The sequence below is a fragment of the Panthera leo genome, chromosome A1 (assembly GCF_018350215.1).
Source record: "Panthera leo isolate Ple1 chromosome A1, P.leo_Ple1_pat1.1, whole genome shotgun sequence".
Classification (NCBI taxonomy): Eukaryota; Metazoa; Chordata; class Mammalia; order Carnivora; family Felidae; genus Panthera; species Panthera leo.
Window position 1 is genome coordinate 118,578,188 of NC_056679.1, and position 18,607 is coordinate 118,596,794.

Consider the following 18,607-nt stretch of genomic DNA (forward strand, 5'->3'; position numbering starts at 1 on the left):
AACCATATTTTCTTGTGTGTGCCCTAGAAGCCTGTATTTTCTTATTGAAGTACTAAATGTTCTGGAGATTTTGGGTTGCAGATAATGACCTACTCCCTTCTTGAGGATGAAGCCACATTCCCTGAGTTTTCATAATGGAAAGTAATCTAGTGCTGAGGAGAGCTCATTCCTTGCGTTCATCAGGCACTGCATCTTCTGAGATGTATCTTGTAAATACTTTTTGGTGCTGTACCTTCCTGCCCTTGGTCTTCTGCCCCAGTGCAGGTCTTCATTTTCCCTTTGATTTGTTGGATCCTTTCTTGGGCTTCCCCCTTCCCCAGTCGGATCTGGACACTGACACTACAGTGCATCTCGTAACACATCAGTCTGAGTATATCTGTCTTGCTGAACAGGCATCCTGTCAGCATGCCTGTGCTGAGTTCTCATAGTTGTAGAGGCTGGAAGTCCAAGATCAAGGTGTCAGCAGGGCCATGCTCCCTCTGAAACCTGTAGGAAAATGATTTTTCCTTCCTTCTAGCTTCTGGTAGTTTGCTGGCAGTATTTGGCATTCCTTGCTGTAAAGGTGCTCTAAAGGTGTCTTCTCTCTGTGTGTTTCTCTGTACGAATACTGTATCCCCTTTCTATGAGGGCACCATTCATTTTATATCAGGGCCTACTGGCTAACATTAACTTGATTACCTTCATAAAGACTAGTTCCAAATAAAATCACATTCTGAGCTACTGGGGTTAGGATTTTAACATAATTTTGTTTTTTTGTTGGGGTAGGGGAACACAATTCAGCCTATAACAATAGCTTTGTTGTATAAATGGAAACCATCTAAATTTAGCAGATAGTCCAGAATGATGCAGCTGTCACTAAATGAAGCAGTTACATTTTTACTTACTTAAAAAATACATATAACTTATGTTGTCTGGTAGGAAATAGAAATAGATTTTTCTTACTTTCTGAGGAAAACAGGGACGGGGGAAGGAGGCAGAGGGAGGTGGAGAAGGTCTTTCTTTGGTATTTCCTTTGTCATGCTGTGATTTTGCATTGCTGACTGTTCAGGGGAGAGTCTGTGTGGATGTGCTGCTTCTCTGCCAGCCAAGGTGGGGCTCCAACGAGCTTGTCTCCTGTGGGTTTGAGTACAAGAATTCCTTTGAGGCAGACAGATGATCCCATCTTTGGGGTCTTTCTGTGGGTCTCGCCCACCCACTGGGAAGTGGTCTTTCATTTCCCACTGGGTGATAGATTCAAAGGTTCATGCATTGTGTGGGGAGGGGATGTCAGAAGGTGGGGATGGGGTGGGGAAGAGATACGTTGCCAGGGGAGGAGGGAAGTGGGCCAAAGTCAACAATATCTATGGAATCATTTCCCATCGACGAATGAACAATGAAGCATGACACCAAAGGAAGTGAGAACCAAAATAAATACTAGTAACTTTCTGCCTTTGGAGCACTTGTGTGCACGTCCAGGTGGTGTGTTCGTGAGCTTCTGGAGTGTGTTTAATTACATTTGGTGTGAGAGGCCCTGTTGACTTTAAGTGGAAGATAAATCAGAGTTAATAGGAGGAATGACTTTAGAATTAGCTGCTTATCTTCTGCATTACTCTCCAGGAGAGGATGGTTCAGTGCCTTGGAAAATTGATGGGCGGAGCATTCAGTGACGGGTGGGGTGGGGGAGTGGGGGAAGGAAGAGATCAGAAAAAACAGTTTTCATTGTAAACACTGACACTAGGTTTGGCTTAAGAGCTCCTTCTTCTCTATTACTGGAGCCTTCCAGGAGGAAAATCATGAGCTTTCCTCCCCAAAATGTATTTTATATAGAGCGAGTTCAAAAGCTTCTATCATCTTTGAAGAAAAGAATTCATTATTAGTCTTTGGTGATTCTATGTGGTGTACCACCCTTTAATTGATTTATGTTAGTGATCTATATATGGTGTCACTAGATAGTTTTTGAAACAGAGGACCCAGCTGGGCCTGCTTCTCAACCTCCCATGAGGATCTAAGGGGATAGTTGCTCTGGGGATAATAGGGGGGAAGTCAGGATTTCTTATTATTAAAAGCTGGATTTTGCCTTACTTCACAGTACAGAGCTCTTTGATAAAGTGGGCTGGTCATGTGGCTTAGTCTAAAGATTGTTCTTTCCTTTGAACTAAGGGAGAGTAGCACATACCTTAGTTCTTACCATGGGCTGAATTTTCCTTTGCGAACATTATTAGCGCTGCCTCTCAGAAGAGTAGAGGAGTAGAGGTAGGTGAAAAAAAAATGAGATTATGTTTAATTACTAAAGGTATGTTAGTTTAGGGACTGGAAAATTAAACAATGTAAAGCAAAGCAGCTTTATCTTTCTTATATTTATTTAAATCTAAGTTAACATATAGTATAATAATGATTTCAGGAATAGAATTTAGTGATTCATCACTTACCTACACTACCCAGTGCTCATCCCAACAAGTTCCCCTCCTTAATGTCCTTTGCTTGTTTAGCCCATCCCCCACCCAACACCCCTCCAGCAATCCTGTTTCTTCTGTGTTTAAGAGTCTCTTATGGTTTGTCTCCCTCTCTGTTTTTATCTTATTTTTCATTTTCTTCCCCTATGTTCATCTGTTTTGTTTCTTAAATTCCACATATGATTGAAATCATATGATATGTGTCTTTCTCTGACTTATCTCATTTAGCATAATACCCTCTAGTTCCATTCATGTTGTTGCAAATGGCAAGATTTCATTCTTTTTCATTGTTGAGTAGTATTCCTCTCTCCCTCTCTCTCTCTCTCTCTCTCTCTCTATATATATATATATATATATATACACACACACACACACACACACACACACACACACACACACACACACATATATACACACATACACACACACACACACACCACATCTTCTTGATCCATTCATAGGTCAGTGGGCATTTCCATAATTTGGCTATTGTTGATAATGTTGCTATAAACATTGGGGTGCATGTGCTCCTCCGAATCAGCATTTTTGTGTCCTTTGGATAAATTCCTAGTAGTGCGATTGCTGGGTTGTAGGGTAGTTCTATTTGTAATTTTTTGAGGAACTTCAGTACCGTTTTCCAGAGTGGCTGCACCACTTTGCATTCCCACCAACAGTGCAAGAGGGTTCCTCTTTTCCTGCATTCTCACATCCTTGCCAACATCTGTTTAAAGCAGCTGTATCTTTATGTAACATGTATTGGAGGCAGGTCAGTGAAATCAGAGTGGACCACTTGGACCACAGGGATGGTCCCCAAATGCAGTATGACTGAGCTTGTAACAAAGTAAAGTTGTGGTTCTTTTAAACCTTGTTTAGACTTTTATTACAGTCCTTTCTTCCGATTGAGGTTTGGTACTGAGGCAGGATGTGTAGAGTTTGGGAAGGGGCAAGGGAAACCTAACAACAGTAGGTTTGCGTGTAGGTGCTGGGAGGAAATGGAGGAATGGACTTACTATGTTTTAGCTTAGGGGGATTTAAAGGAGAATTTAGGGGAGCCATCATAACTGAAAATGTGGAAACATGGGAATATTTTAATTACGGCATCCATAGTGTTTACCTGCTTAAAGGAAAGCACAGAAGCACACTTGAGCTGAAGCCTGCTCTGGGTGATTTTTTTTTTTTTTTAACTTTGCCTGTTACACTGTAGGCTTGGGACATACAGCTTCCTTGTCTTCCCTCTTTGTTGGCTCTCAGTATAACCGTACTTTCCTGCATGGTACCCTGATACTACAGATGTATTTGAAGGAGACTGAGTTGCACTTGGAGACTGGTCTTCAGTTTCTGAAGAAGTGATTTTCTTAGAAAGTGCTGAGGCTCAGAGTATGAGCTTGGATGTTGGTGCCAGGTGAATCTGGTTTCAAATCCTGGTTGTTACTTAAGATTTTGGAGTGAGTTATTTAATGTTTCTGAATTTGCTTTCTCAATATTAAAATGAAGACAACAATAGTACTCAACTTCTAGGTCTTTATGAGCATTTAGTGAGGGCAGGCATAAGACATTACAGTGTCGGGCATGCAAGTAGCTAGCACTCATTAAATGATAGGCATTTTTATTACTTTATTCGAGGCTTTCAAACCGAGGTTGGGAATTCCGATAAAGCTTCATAATCTCTCTTTAGCGTGCTGATGTGACCTCTGCTCTCCTTCCTGCCTTACAGCTACTGGCGTTCTTGCAAGGACTCTTCACTTTCTATCACCATGGTTATGAACTGGCCAAGGACTTCGGTGACTTCAAGACGCAGTTGACCATTAGCATACAGAACGTGAGTGGCCAAGGGTCAGGCTTCCTTTCCCTGGTTCAGGAAAGGAAAGAACAAAGTATGGGTCTGGTTGCATAGAGATCACTTACGTGGATTAGAATGCATGAGGAGCATGGGTCTTGCTTGGGTTCAAAGGGCAGCTGGGGGCAGGCATTTCTCGGGTGCTTGGTGGCCCCAGGTTAGAGCATCATCCTTTTTTCCGTTACTTCTAAGCACTATTTATGTTCTCGGAAGTCCTGCTATTTTTGTTTTAAATCTGTAGCACCAGGATCAGGATTTCCTTTGACAGTGGAAGGCCCAGCCTCCCTTCTGTGCATCTAGCTGCCTGGCCACAAGAACCTTGGAGTGTGTTCAGGGGATGGGGGTGGGGCATACATGCTGGCCTCCAGCTCAAAGGATGTACTCTTGTTCAGCTTTCAGTAAGGCTGACAGGAAATCCAAGTCAGAGCTGTTGACTCCCAGTCTCCTTCCCCAGATTTTAACCAGCAGGACCTTTTGATGCTCCGAATCCTGCTAAGGGCCCTTTGGTTAGCAGTGAGCAGGCTCAAGCCCCTTCTTCGCTGTATGACTGGCTGTGTTAGTCTGTATGTTGTCTTTGTCTCTAGATGATCCTGTGTAGCAAAGAAACCCAGGTGTGTCCTTGCGGGTTGTATTGCATGGGTTTAGAAGCCTGGAGCCTTTTGCCCTATGGTTCTCTTTGTTGTTTTGGAAAACAGGAAGTTGCAGAGTCACAGACAAGGTTTCACAAAGCATGGCTTCCCCTTAGGCCACCTTCCTCCTCCGAAGGTAGACTCTGAAGTGGAGGTTTACCTGCGGCAGGTTTATAGGGGAGCAGGGTTAGCAGAATCACCTGGGAGAGAGAGGGCAGCAGACCCCTCCAGGAGAAATTGAGCTGTGAGGCCTCAGTCAGTGCCCTGGGGCACCCTGGCGCTGGCATGGACCTTCAGAGTGTGGGGAAAAAAAGAAAGGGTGCCGGGCTTGGGACCCCTTCCCCCTTTGCCCCTAGCCTTGACTAGTGCTGGGGTGCAGATTACCTTGAGTGAAGCAGCTCCCTTTTCAGGAGGGGACCATCTATGAACCATTAGCAAGTAATACTCCCTATAGCTGGAGAAGTAAGTTCTTCTGTCTTGAAGGGGACTGCGAAGACCATTTCCTGTGAGCCACTTGAATCAGAATCCCTTGGGATGCTTATTATTTTTTTTTAATTTTTTAAACTTTTGATTTATTTTTGAAATAGAGAGACAATGTGAGTGGAGGAGGAGCAGAGAGAGGGAGACACAGAATCTGAAGCAGACTACAGGCTCTGAGCTGTCAGCACAGATGCTGATGCGGGGCTCGAACTCACAAACCGTGAGATCTTGACCTGAGCCAAAGTCGGACTCTTAACCAGCTGAGCCACCCAGGCACCCCTGGGATGCTTATTTAAAATGCACATTTCTGGGTCCAGAGGTACTAAATTAATCTTTAGGGGTGAGGCCTGGACATTTGCATTTTCTCCATATTTTCCAGGTGATTTTGATGGTTTTGAGCATTTGAGAGTCATTCTGGTATAGGACTTTAAGGTCAATGGGTATTTCTCGAAAGCATTTGCCTAATTCCTAGGTGGCTGACTGTTACCTGGTTTTCGATCTGAGGGTTCACTAGGTTGATGTTTTGAGTTGTTACGGTTGGGAATAAGGTTTCATTTCTTTGATGTGAATAAAATTCCTTTCATCCTAGACAAGAAACCGCTTCGAAGGTACCAGGTCAGAAGTGGAATCACTGATGAAAAAGATGAAGGAGAATCCCCTTGAGCACAAGACCATCAGTCCCTACACCATGGAAGGGTACCTGTACGTTCAGGAGAAACGTGAGTGCCAGTGATGAACCAGAGCTTGGGTTACGCTCACACCTTTTAGCCAGGATGTGGAGGGTGTACCTAGTAGTGCCTGGCCTAGAGCAGTGGTTCTGTAATTACAGATTTGGGTGAATGAAGGTAGCTTATAGCTGGGCTTTTTAAGGCAGAGATGTTCATAAGGTCTTGTCCACCCTCCAAATGCTGTGTTCTTTGTTCTTTATCACTGGGAATTCCCTTGGGGACCTGGAATTCAGTGAAGCCCTGTGATGGTTTTTTTTTTTCTCCGTAGTGTCAAGCTTGAGGTGTCTGCACACTTAGCATGGGTTTATCGTCACACGTTTGGCATAGAGGCTTTGGACCGGCCTTGTATGCTAGACCTTATTTTCTATCAGCTGTCATATCTTTGGGTGGATTTAATATGGAGTGATTTTGTTTACTTCAAGATTGGTTTCAGCAAGGACCACATAGTCATGACTTAGGTCCTCTCCTTCCTCTCTTCAACTGCTGTCATCTCAACACTGAAATTTTATGAAAAGTAGAAACACAAGCTTACTCCAAGAGGTAGGAGGAGAAATCCATTGTCCTGCCGATGAGATGTCAAGGAAAGAAATGCCAGGTGCTGCTAATCCAGACTTTTCTGTGATGACTCACAAACTCCTGCACTAGGCCTGGGGAGAGGCTTTTTTGACAGGGCTATGCTTTGAGGGTAGCACTTTCAGACTTAGCTTACAAAGTGGTAGGGATAAGAGAAGGTAATTTTTTTTTTTCTTCAATGGATAGTTACCTAGTCTGCCCTACTTTTTCGGTGGAGCATGTTACTCCTTTCAGAGATTTGCTGGTTTTGTGCTCTTTACTGCCCTTCTGTTGTCTGAGTGCGAAGCAACTGTCTTTACTCCTAGAAGCTTCCTGATGGAACAGAACACTTGATTTCATTGATTATTTTAGTCAGTGATTCCTCAAAAATTTGCTTGGGCTTCAAATTGTTGCCTGGCCATAATGGGGGCAGTCGTGGGGTTTGAGGTTGGAGGCGTTGGCCGTCATGAGGGTTTTATTACAGGGATGAGCTTGTTGAGGTTTTAACAGATGGAGGGTACTGTAGTGGTGTTTTGTGTAGGCCTCAATGTAAGGTGATAGCTTTTTTGCCCAATGAGGAGATCCATCCCAAAAAGTTTAAGGTCATCTTGAATATGTGTCCACTTGTAATACTTAATTTATTAATACTGTTCCCCTATATATATGAATTTGGCGCACTCACATTTGTTACCCAATTTTATTCACACACCTCACATGCTTTTTGAAACATGAATGTCTTCATTAGAGCTAGATTTTAATTCTCTAACACATTAGTCCAGAGCATACCAATGGGATACGGCTGTTTTCATTTGCAAGTTTTGGTAACTTACCACTTAGAAATTTGAAACTTAGAGAAAAATTACAAGACGAGTATAAAGAAACCCCATATGCCCTTTATCCATATGCATGAATTTTTACCTTTTTCCCACAGTTCTCTCTTTCTTTTTCTTGGTGGGTATGTGTACACGTGTCACAGAGACACACATTTCCATTTTTTCTGAGCCTTTTGAGAACAGGTTGCATAGCTCATGCTCCTTTACTTTAGTGTACACTTTTTAAAAATAAGGATTTTATTTTATGTAGCCACAGTATAGTTACCATGTCCAGCAGTTAACAGTGATAAGATATTTAATGCAAATGATAGTTCATATTCCAATTTTGTCAGTTGTCCCTGACATTAGCCCTTATAAAGCATTTTCTTTTCCTTCTGTGTAGATACGATTTTGTACTGCACTTACTTGTGACCATTTTAGACTCCTTTATTCTGTAACAAGTGCCTCAGCTTTTCTTTGTCTTTCGTGACATTGACATTTTTGAAGAATATAGGGCAGTTCTTTTCTAGAATTTTCTTTGCTGTGGGTTTGTCTGTTTCCCGATAATTAGATTCAGGTTAGGTGTCCCTTGTCAAATAGTTTTCTTCTCTGGGTCCCACATCCAGGGGCACAGGATGGCCATCTGCCCCTCAGTGGTGATGTTGTTTTTGGTCACTCAGTCAAGGTATTATTTGGTTTATCCACTATGCAGTTACTATTTTTCCCTCGTAGCTAATTAACAGTCTATGGGGAGACCCTTCTCCTCATCAAACTTTGCCCTCTATAGACTTAGCATCTGTCGGCAATTCTTGCCTACATGATTGTTAATATGTTGGTTGCAAAGTGGTGATTTCTCAGCTCTGGCACTTTCTCCACATTTATTAGTTGCGATTTAGTGTACTATAAGCAAGTGACTCCCTCCCTGTCTCATTCTCTCCTCTCCTTTCCCATCCATCTGTCCATTTTTTTTAAAAAAAATGTTAAGTTGTTTTTTTTAATGTTTGTTTATTTTTGAGAGAGACAGAGACAGAGCACAAGTGGGGGAGGGGCAGAGAGAGAAGGAGGCACAGAATCTGAAACAGCCTCCAGGCTCTGAACTGTCAGCACAGAGCCTGACGCGGGCTTGAACTCGGGAGCTGCGAGATCATGACCTGAGCCAAAGTCAGACACTTAAGTGACTGAGCCACCCAGGTGCCCCTTTTAAAAATTTTTTTTTTTAAATGTTTGTTTATTTACTTATAGCATGTGAGTGTGGGAGGGGCAGAGAGAAAGAGAGAGAGAATCCTAAGCAGACTTCACAGTGTCAATGTGGAGCCGACATGGGGCTTAATCCTATGAATGTGAAATCATGACCTGAACTGAAATCAAGAGTTGGATGCTCAACCTCCTGAGCCACCCAGGTGCCCCTAGCCATCATTCTATTGTCAGTATGGACTTAAGGATTTCTCGTCTATTCAGTAGGCTAAATCCATTACTGGCCTTACTTGCTTGGATGCTCAAAGTGTTTCTAAGATAATAGCGCTTTTGGAATCTTTGTGTTGTGCTATAACTGGAATTCTTTCTCTAAGCCACAAAAATAAATGACAATGGTTGGTATTTTTGTCTTTGATGCTTCAATGTAGGCACTTACTATATTGCTTTTTATTTTTTAGTTTACTAATTGACATTTCACACTTGAAATGGGCGCTGATACCCTAAAAACTAATTACTAAATCTTTGTTAAATCTCATGTTATTCTTTTAAACGAAAAACAACCATTTCTGCTCTGTGATCTCCAGGAGCCTGTAAGGCTAGTGTTGACTGAGGACCTTGGAGGCTAATAATGCTAATTATGCCTTCTTCCTCTAATAATATTTTTAATTCAAAATAAAGTAATTGGCTGACCACCAGGGAAAATCGAGGACTGTCAGGATTTGACTGTGAGGCATGTCTGCCTTTCCTGAGGGACAGTATTGAGGGACAGACCTCTCACATTACTTTGGGGTATTTATAGTCCCTCCCATTTACATCTCTGTGTCAGAGTTGGCCTGTCTGCTTGAGTTCTGCTAAAGTACAAATGAGGGGTTTGGCAGTAGGTCAGAATCCATGTATGTCTTTGCAGAGACTCGCAGAGCAGCTGTGGGAAGCATGAAGTCGTCACAGCAGATGGGGACAGTGACAGGCACTCTGAGGAGCTCTTCTGTTCTTTCCTCAGTCATCTTAATCCTGTCAAGGGAAAGGAAATGTCAAGTGGAGATTAATGATGGGAAAGTGAATTAATTTCCCCAGGGAACCTCTCCTTCCCTTATATTTTAAGACTCCTTGGATGCAGCATTTAGTGGGAAACGGTCTTCCTTGGCCCCTGGGGAAAGCCCTGGGTCGTTTCCAGTTCCAGCCTGTAGGATCAGATTTCTTCCTCTTCCAGTATATTGCCCCTAGAAACAGTTGAAGGGGAGATGAGCATTGTGGGTTATGGGTTGTGTGTGTTTCCAGTATGCACTGGACACATGGAGATGCTTCATGGGAAACGTTACCTTGCAGGGCACTTTGGAACTTCTTGGGTGAAGCACTACTGTACCTATCAACGGGATTCCAAACAAATCACCATGGTACCATTTGACCAAAAGTCAGGAGGAAAGGGGGTAAGTTCATTTTTTTAATTTCATGCTTGATTTGCTTGGCTAACATAGGTTGATTATAATGCTAGTGTTAAGTAACATCTTCGATACTGCACTGTAATTTTCTTTTTTAAAAAAATTTCTAATTGAAGTATAATATATAGTGTTAAATTAGTTTTGGGTATGTAATGTAATGATTCAACAGTTCTATATATTACTCAGTGCTCATCACAATAACTGTACTCTTAACCCCCTTTATTCCACCCATGCCCCCACTCCCCTCCCCTCTGGTAACCACCAGTTCTTCATATTTAAGAGTCTGCTTTTTTGTCCATCTTTTTAAAATTTTCTTTGTTGGTTCATTTGTCTCTTAAATGGCACATGGGATTGAAATCCTATGGTATTTGTCTTACTCTGTCTGACTTACTTCACTTAGCATTATAGCCTCTAGATCTATCCATGTTGTGGCCAGTGGGAAGATCTCATTCTTTTTCATGGCTGAGTAATATTCCTGTCTCTCTCTGTCTATCTGTCTGTCTGTCTGTCTACCTACCTATCTATCTCTCACATCTTCTGTAGCCATGTGTCTATCAATTGGTTGCTTCCATATTTTGGTTATTGTAAATAATACTGCAGAAAGTGGGTGCATATATCTTTTTGTATTTTGTATCGGTATTTGTTTTCTTTGGGTAAATACCCAGTAGTGGAATTGCTAGATCATATGGTAACTCTACTTTTAGTTTTGTGAGGAATGTCCATACTGTTTTCCACAGTGCCTATAGTAATTTGCATTCCCACCAGCAGTGCACAGGGGTTCCTTTTTCTCCACATTCTCACCAACCATTGTAATTTCTTGTCTTTTTTTAAACTTAGTCATTCTGAGAGGTGTGAGGTGATACGTAATTGTGGTTTTGATGTGTATTTCCCTGATGATTAGCGATGTTGAGCATCTTTACATGTGCCTGCTACCCATTTGTGTGTCTTGTTTGGAAAGAGTATCTGTTTGGGTCTTGTGCCCATTTTTCAGTAAGATTGTTTATTTTGTGTTGAGTTACAGAAGTTCTTCAAATATTTTGGATATTAACCCCCTATCAGTTACATGATTTGCAGATACTTTCCCCCATTCAGTAGGTTGCCTTATCATTTTGTTGGTGGTTTTCTTTGCTGTGCAAAGGCTTTTTATTGTGTTATAGTCCCAATAGTTTAATTTTCCTTCTGTTACTCCTGCTTGAGGAGACATACAAAAATGTTTCTGTGGCAAATGATGAAGAAATTACTGCCTATGTTTTCTTCTAGAAATTTCATGGTTTCCTGTCTAACATTTAGGTCTTTAATTCATTTTGAGTTTATTTTTGTGTATGGTGTAAGCAAGTGGTCCCGTTTCTTTTGCATGTAGCTGTCCACTTCTCCCAGCACCATTTGTTGAAGAGACTGTGTTTTCCCCATTGTATATTCTTGCCTCCTTTGTTGTAGATTACTTGATCATATAGGTGTGGGTTTATTTCTGGCCTCTGTAAATCTTGTTCCATTGATCCGTAATGTCTCTTTTTGTGCCTGTACCATACTGTTTTGATTACTGCAGCTTTGTAGTATATCTTGAAATTGGAGATTGTGATAGCTCGAACTTTGTTCCTTTCTCTTAACATGGCTTTGCGGTAATTTTCTTAATTTTTTACATAATAGTTCCAGGAGGAATGGTACCCTAGACGGGAATTAAAGCAAGACGATTATTTTTAGCTTTAAGTTCTATTAGGAACTGCAACTAAGAAAGATTCTTGTATTTCATATGCATACAGTAGTAAGTATGTCAAATGTGTTTGGAGGCTAGAAATTCTTGGATGGTTTTGTCCTGTGAAGCTGATGGATATCGCTCTTACCTGATACAAAGAGAGCTGCCAGTTGGTGGGTGTGAGTGTTGCGATTATCTGTTGCTGTGGAACAGATGACCAAAAAATTTAGCAACTCTTAAAACTACATGAGTCATTTTAGTATTTCTCACAGATTCTGTGGGTCAGGAATTGGGCTCAGGGTTTCTCAGGTGGTTTTAATCAGATGGTTGGGGCTGGAACAGTGAGGGTTTGAAGCTGCTCAAGGCTGGTCTGCCATGGCTCTCTTCCTTTCTTCTGATCTCCTTCTTCCTCCCCTTCTCTGTTTCCCTCCTGCTCTGGATAGTCTCAGGGCCTGTCCATCTGGTCTCTCCGTGGGAGGTAGTTTGGGTTTCCTCACAGCTTGGTGGCCTCAGGGCAGCTTAAGGTGTCAAGAGGGAATATTCCAGCATGAAAGCGGAGACCCCATGTAGCCTCAGAAGTCATATAGCCTTCCTTTTGCTCTGTTGGTTGAAGCAGTCACAGAAGCCCCCATCAAGCCCACTCACTTTAACTGGGAGAGGATGCAGAGTCACACCCAGTGACGTGAGGCTCCTGTGGCAGAGAAACACTCTTGCAGCTGGCTCTGATCCTCACATGCCCTACAGTCACTGCTGTGGAGCTCTCTGCTGTGCTCCGGCCTTTGTCCTTTCCTCCCAGCTTGCTCACTGCAGCCTGAATGCATTTCCTCTTCCGGTGATCCATTTTTTTCTCTGGCTGCTCTTAATGTCTTCTGTTTTTTCCTTTTGGTGTTGGACATTTCATTATGATGGTCTTATGTGTGACTTTTTCCCCCATTCTGTTGTACTTGGGAATTTGGGGCCTTCTGTATTTGGGGATTGGTGTCTTTCAGTAACTTTGAGAAATTCTTATCAATTATCACTTCGAATTTTGCCTCCTCCCCATATCTCCTTCTGGACATAACTCCTTTGGGAGATGGCTAAATATTTTTAAGAGAAGTATTTATATTTTTCATCTGTTCGAATCTTCAGACTCCATTTAGCATAACTTCTCTGTTTTTGTAGTTGAAGTAATTTTTAAGCTGTTTCCAATATATTGATAAATGAGTCTTTGGTAATGAGCATGCCATCTCTGGTCCTCTGTGTGGTTCATTATGGTACCATGTGTTGGGTGTGTGTGTGGGGGGGGCGGGGGGTGCTTTACAGAGACCAAGAGCACCCACCATCTTTGAAATCGGACTGCCAGGCTCAGTAACATTAGATGCATTTGTCAAGAGTGTTAGTTACTCTGCCAGGCTGCCTCCTTGCTGTCTACCACTTTGAATTTTTCTTCCTGGCTTTCTTTTACTTGGGCCACAATACAGGAATCTATCAGCATCTCTTTTTCTTCCATGTATTATAGCAAAAAAACCCCCAAAGCCCTATTAATGTTTCCAGTCAGGGGTGGAGAACTCTCAGGAAAACAACATCGTTCAAATAGAGAAACATAAAGAAATGACAGAATCGGAAGTGATAGTAGGCACCACTCATTAGTTGTGCCCTAGTTTTCATGCAATGGAAATAGAGTTAGACTCACTTCCTTGGGTTGAGCCATGGTCCTTTTTGAATTCTGTCTTTCTAGAAGTGAGCTTCACTCAATTATTCTCTCTCAGTCTTTATTTTGGGGCCTTTTACCTTGTGCTTTCCTAAAGCTTAAAAGAAGAACTAACTCCCTCGTGTTTGGTCTTATCCCACTTGAAAGTGAATGCAGAGGCCAGTAATGGTAGATGTTTGGGACTCCTAAGTATTTAGTGAGGTAATAGTAAACACCTCACTGGGTTGTTAAGAAGTTTATGTGAATTAGTACATACACTCTTGGAACAGATCTTGACACATGATGAGTTCTGTGTTAGGGGGTTGATATTACAGTAATTATTTTTCCTAATCATTCCTTAAGTTTATTTTACATTTTTCTGAGTCCTTGTATTGTCCTGTATTATCCTGTTTGATCCAGTTTTCTCCTTCATAAAGGAGGAAATGGCGGTCTAGAAGAGAAAATGATTTATAAAGCCATACAAGTCCTGAGGTACAAAGCCAATACTCAGACCCTGATTCTGGAGTCTGCATCTCTTGAGTCAGAGTGGCTGCTGCTAATATTTTCTAGAAAATAGAAATCATAGAAAAAATATATATAAAACAGTAGCTTTCCATGATGTCACTCTATTTCCTCAGCTTTAGGGTAGAGGGAATATGAAGACTGGCTGTCTAGAGGTGATCGCATCTCCATTTGTACAGGAGAATCATGTGGCATCTTCCATATATGTGTTTGTACAAAGCTCTCTTAGGAGGTGGAGGTAGACTTAAAATGGATAATGTGGTGTTTGTTTTTGTTTTTTTCCTAACGGGCTTTTTTATTCCCCTTTCTTCACTTTGCTGTCCATTTTATTTGCGTTATTTTTCTTTAAAAGTACCTGCTTTTTTCTTAGTTTTAGGCCACTAGATGTTCCATCATCTTGGAGACCAGACCCTCTGTGTGGTGAAACAGAAGTCCCCTGTATCCTAGCCTCTGAGATGAGGCCACTCTCCGTGTGAGGTTTGGGGCGGCCCAGAGCTGACCTTGTCCATTCCCTTGCTTGAACCCCCTCATTATTTTTCCTGTGCTCTCAGGATAAGGACCACAATCTGCATAATGTGGCTCTTGATTCCTTTATACTCTTTCTCATGCCACTTTGCCTCTCGCTCTGGGATTCAGCCATACTGCCTAGCTTTAAATTCCTCCCAGGCCCATGGACCCTGACCACAGGCCTTTACATCCGCTGTTCTCAATTCCCAAAGTAGATAGTAGATGGAAGGCTTGTGACTTTCCATAAACTGTCTCTTGCTAGGTCTTCTGTGTTTTATGTGGTATTGTGATTCTAGAGGGTAGTTAAGTTTTACCACATGCAGTCACATTTTCTATTTCAACAAACTAGACAAGTTTGCTAATTTTTCCCCTTGTTCAGAGAAAAAGATTGGCAAGGGCAAGAGGAACAGGAATACTAAATTCTTTTTTTTAATTTAATTTAATTTTATTTACTTTCAGAGAGAGAGAGAGAGAGAGAGCAGGCACAGGCCAGGGGAGGGGGAGAGGGAGAGGGAGAGAGAGAATCCCAAGCAGGCTCCGTACTATCAGTGCAGTGCCTGAAGCAGGGCTTGATCCCACGACTGTAAGATCAAGACCTGAGTTGATACCTAAGAACCAGATGCTTAATCGACGGAACCAACCAGGTGCCCCAAGGAACCTGAAATTCTTATGTGGAAAAAAGAAAAGAAATCAGGGATAGAAACCCCTCTGTTTTTAGGCAATGAGAGAGCACTATGCGATGAAACTGTTAGATTCCATTTGTATGGTGAGATACTACCCAGCGGTAAAAAGAAACAAACTCTTGGTTTGTACAACAGCATAACGTGAATCACAGAATTGTGCCAAGTCAAAGAAGTCCAAAATAAAAGGGCACATACTGTGTGATTCACTTTATATAAAATTATATAGGGCATGCAAACTAATTTGTATGACGGAAAGCAGATTCAGTATTTGCCTGAGGTTAGATAGACTAGGTGCAGGGATAGAATTCAAAAACACAAGGAAACTTTTGGGGGTGATGGAAATGTTCATTAGCTTGATTATGGTGTTGATTTTATGGATGTATACAGATGTTAAAACTCATAAATAGACACGTACAGTTGATTACACATTAGTTATATCTCTTTAAAGCTGTTAAAACCCATTTATTGAGCACTTACTCTGTCCTTGGGCCGGTTTGTTCTCTGGGTACACAGGAATCAGTAAAAACTGATAGTCCCTGCTGTCAGGGAGCTTAGAGTCTAATGAGGAGAGAGACATGATTGGAGTCATTGCCCACATCAATGGACAATTGCAGCTATGATCAGTGCTGTGAGGGAGACCAAGAACATGGTGTATGTGAACATGTCTTGGGGATATTTGACCTGGTCCAGGAAGGCTTTCCTGAAAAAATGATGACTGACTCAAGACCATAGAAACTCAGAGTCAGGAGGAGGCCTGCAGGCCATCTTGTGTAACCCTTTTCAAACCTGTAAATTAACTCAGCCTCAAATATTATCAGCAAGAGTTTATCCAGCAGGGGTTGATGCTGTACCATCATGATGTGCTAGAAGTGAACTAAAACTAGAGATATTTCATGTTAAGTATAACATGGTTTACAGGTTTTAGATGCATGAGGCTGTTAGCTGAGGGAGAGTTTTGGATCAATATTCCACCTTCCTATGGTCGTGAACACTCAGGCTTGAGAAGATGGAGTGATTGCTCTCGTTGGTGTGATGTACTTGTGGTACGCTGCAGAGGCACAGAGCATAGCCCATGTCCAGGCCTCATCGTGATAGTCTGTGTGCTCCCAACAGGGAGAAGATGAATCTGTCATCCTGAAATCCTGCACACGGCGGAAAACAGACTCTATCGAGAAGAGGTTTTGCTTTGACGTAGAAGCAGTAGACAGGTGAGTAGCTGTCACATTTTGCTCAGGAACAAAAACTACTGAATTTGGATTTTTTACTTTTTCCATTCAGTCAGAGCTTTTCTGTCCTCCAGTCCCACCCTCCCCCTCCTTCTCCACCCTGCTGCAATTTGGAGCAGACCTCAGGCCACTTGCTGGTCTGCAAGGATCAGTATAGCTTCTCCCGCTTGTAGGTACAGTGCTGAGCCTCCGGTTTGGTTTGCTTTAACATTAGGGGTTTCCTGAGAAGGAATGGGTGTTATTTCTTAAGAGGTTGAGTAGGTGTTTAAAGAAAACTGTTTAGCATGACTATGTGAGCTATTTAAGATTTTACTTTAAAACATATTTACTTTTTTTAATTTAAAAAATGGTTCAAAAGGAATTGGGTGAGGTGAAGGGTGGAACAAGTTGTACTCAGCTAAAAAAAAAAAAAAAAAACAGCTTTCAGCTGTAGCATTTCACCAACCACTGTGTGTATGTGCCTGGGAAAGATAGCAAACCCCTTGTGAAATCACTTTTTGCAGAGGGAGCTGTGCATTGTATTCCTCAATATATATGGAGTCTCATTAAGTTGTACCATTTCATGGTGTTAAGCTAGTTTGACAACATTCCAATTCTTTGAAACACTTTACTTGGCAACAGGTTAATTCTTTGAGTGAAAGCCACGTGCTAAGCTTTTTTGTGCTATCTGTTCAAGATCAGCAGTGCCAGCATTAAAGATCCTTGAATCTCAGCATGAGTCTCCTCTAATGCCATTTACTTTCTCCCCTTTATTTAAACCCACCCACCCATCCACGCCCCCCCCCCCCCCCCCCCCCCCCCAAACACATACACCATCTTGTCAGGCCAGTACTTCTGCCCTTTCTGGAACGTTTATCTCTGGCCACTCTTTCCTGATCCTATAAGATGCAGAGACTGAGTACCTTGTGGGGTGTTGGCAGTTGGGAATGCCTTCTTGTGGCATGATGTCTCCCTGTGCTGTGACTGCTTGGAGGTTGTTAGAGCTCCCATGGAGGGAACATGTCCTTTTAGCTTTAATCACAAGATCATGGAAACTCACCTCATCTCTTCAGCACTTAGTCATTACACATGGGCTTGGGCTCTCACGTTAGGCAACTGGGGTCTAAATTTGGACTTGGCTGCTTCATAGCCTTGTGACTTTCAGCTAACTACTTAATCTCTCAGGGCCGTGATTTCCTTACCTGGAAAATGAAGATGGTAATAGTACCTAGTTCCTAGAATTGTAAGGATTTGTGGAGATAATGCTCGGAAAATACTTGGCAGGCTGGCAAATAATAAATGCTCAGCAAATTGTTATTTGTTAATTAGTTTGTCCCACGTGTTCACCAGACTTGATTATTTTGTAAGGTTAGACTCTAAATGCTGAGAAGTAAACAAATTATGTTTGTTTCATGTTATGTTCATGCTTCATGTTATGAAGAAAAGAGAGTATCCCCAGTACTGGATACCCCAGTATCCCTGTGTTTGGGGATGTGGGTGGGGAGGGTTGCATGGGGATGTAGGTTGAACTAGGGTAGCAAAGGGGAATTGCAAAATGTCTACCTCACACCAAAACTGGTGATTCTTGGTTTTAAACAAATCCTAACTCAGGATGCTTTAAGCGCGTGTGTGCTCTCTATTCTTACTGTGGAATCTAAGGGAATTCCTATTGTTGGCGTCTGTGACAGAGGTGGAGAAGATGTGTGTGTTTAGAAGCAGAGTTAGTTGTTTGCCTTGCCAACTGTTGTTTGTAGAGACTGCATCTCTTCGCATGGTTATTTGGAAACGGGTGTACCTCCCACAGTGGCTGTCCCTTAGAGTGAAAATCAGCTCAGAGATGATTTCCGAAGCTTCATGCTTTCCTGTTTTCTGCCTCAGAAGTCTTCACAGAAGTTTTGGCGAGTTGCTCTTTAGGCAATTAAAACTCAGCGTGGTGCCTCCGTCTCATTTCCACCTTTCAAATGCTTCCTACCATCTTTCCCCTTAAAAGCTTTGCATGTCCCAGTTAAAAGCTGAGAGCAAATGTGTCACATTGAAGATACTGAGTGGTTTTGGGAAGTGGATTTATCTTAAGCTGCTGTCTCTGGTTCCCTTAGGATGACATGGAAGGGTTTCGTTTGTAGTTCAGAAAGAGGCTGCTAAATCTCCTTTTAGTAAGCAGGAGGTGAGTGGATAGTTCTGTTGTATTGTTTAAATTTAACACTTTCTGTATATTATGGTGTCGG

The 18,607-nt window shown here is 42.1% G+C and overlaps 1 protein-coding gene across 7 annotated transcripts in view; it reads left to right on the forward strand.

Moving 5' to 3' along the window:
• ARHGAP26 (Rho GTPase activating protein 26) overlaps positions 1–18,607 on the forward strand; it is a 422,569-nt gene that overhangs the window by 126,296 nt on the left and 277,666 nt on the right. For 6 of the 7 annotated variants that reach the window (XM_042938105.1, XM_042938124.1, XM_042938134.1 and 3 more), the window contains exons 7-10: positions 4,147–4,251; positions 5,968–6,097; positions 9,991–10,091; positions 16,291–16,385. In XM_042938105.1, coding sequence (XP_042794039.1) covers positions 4,147–4,251; positions 5,968–6,097; positions 9,991–10,091; positions 16,291–16,385 — 431 coding nt within the window. The remainder of the gene's footprint in view (positions 1–4,146; positions 4,252–5,967; positions 6,098–9,990; positions 10,092–16,290; positions 16,386–18,607) is intronic. The other variant, XM_042938115.1, reaches the window with a different exon arrangement.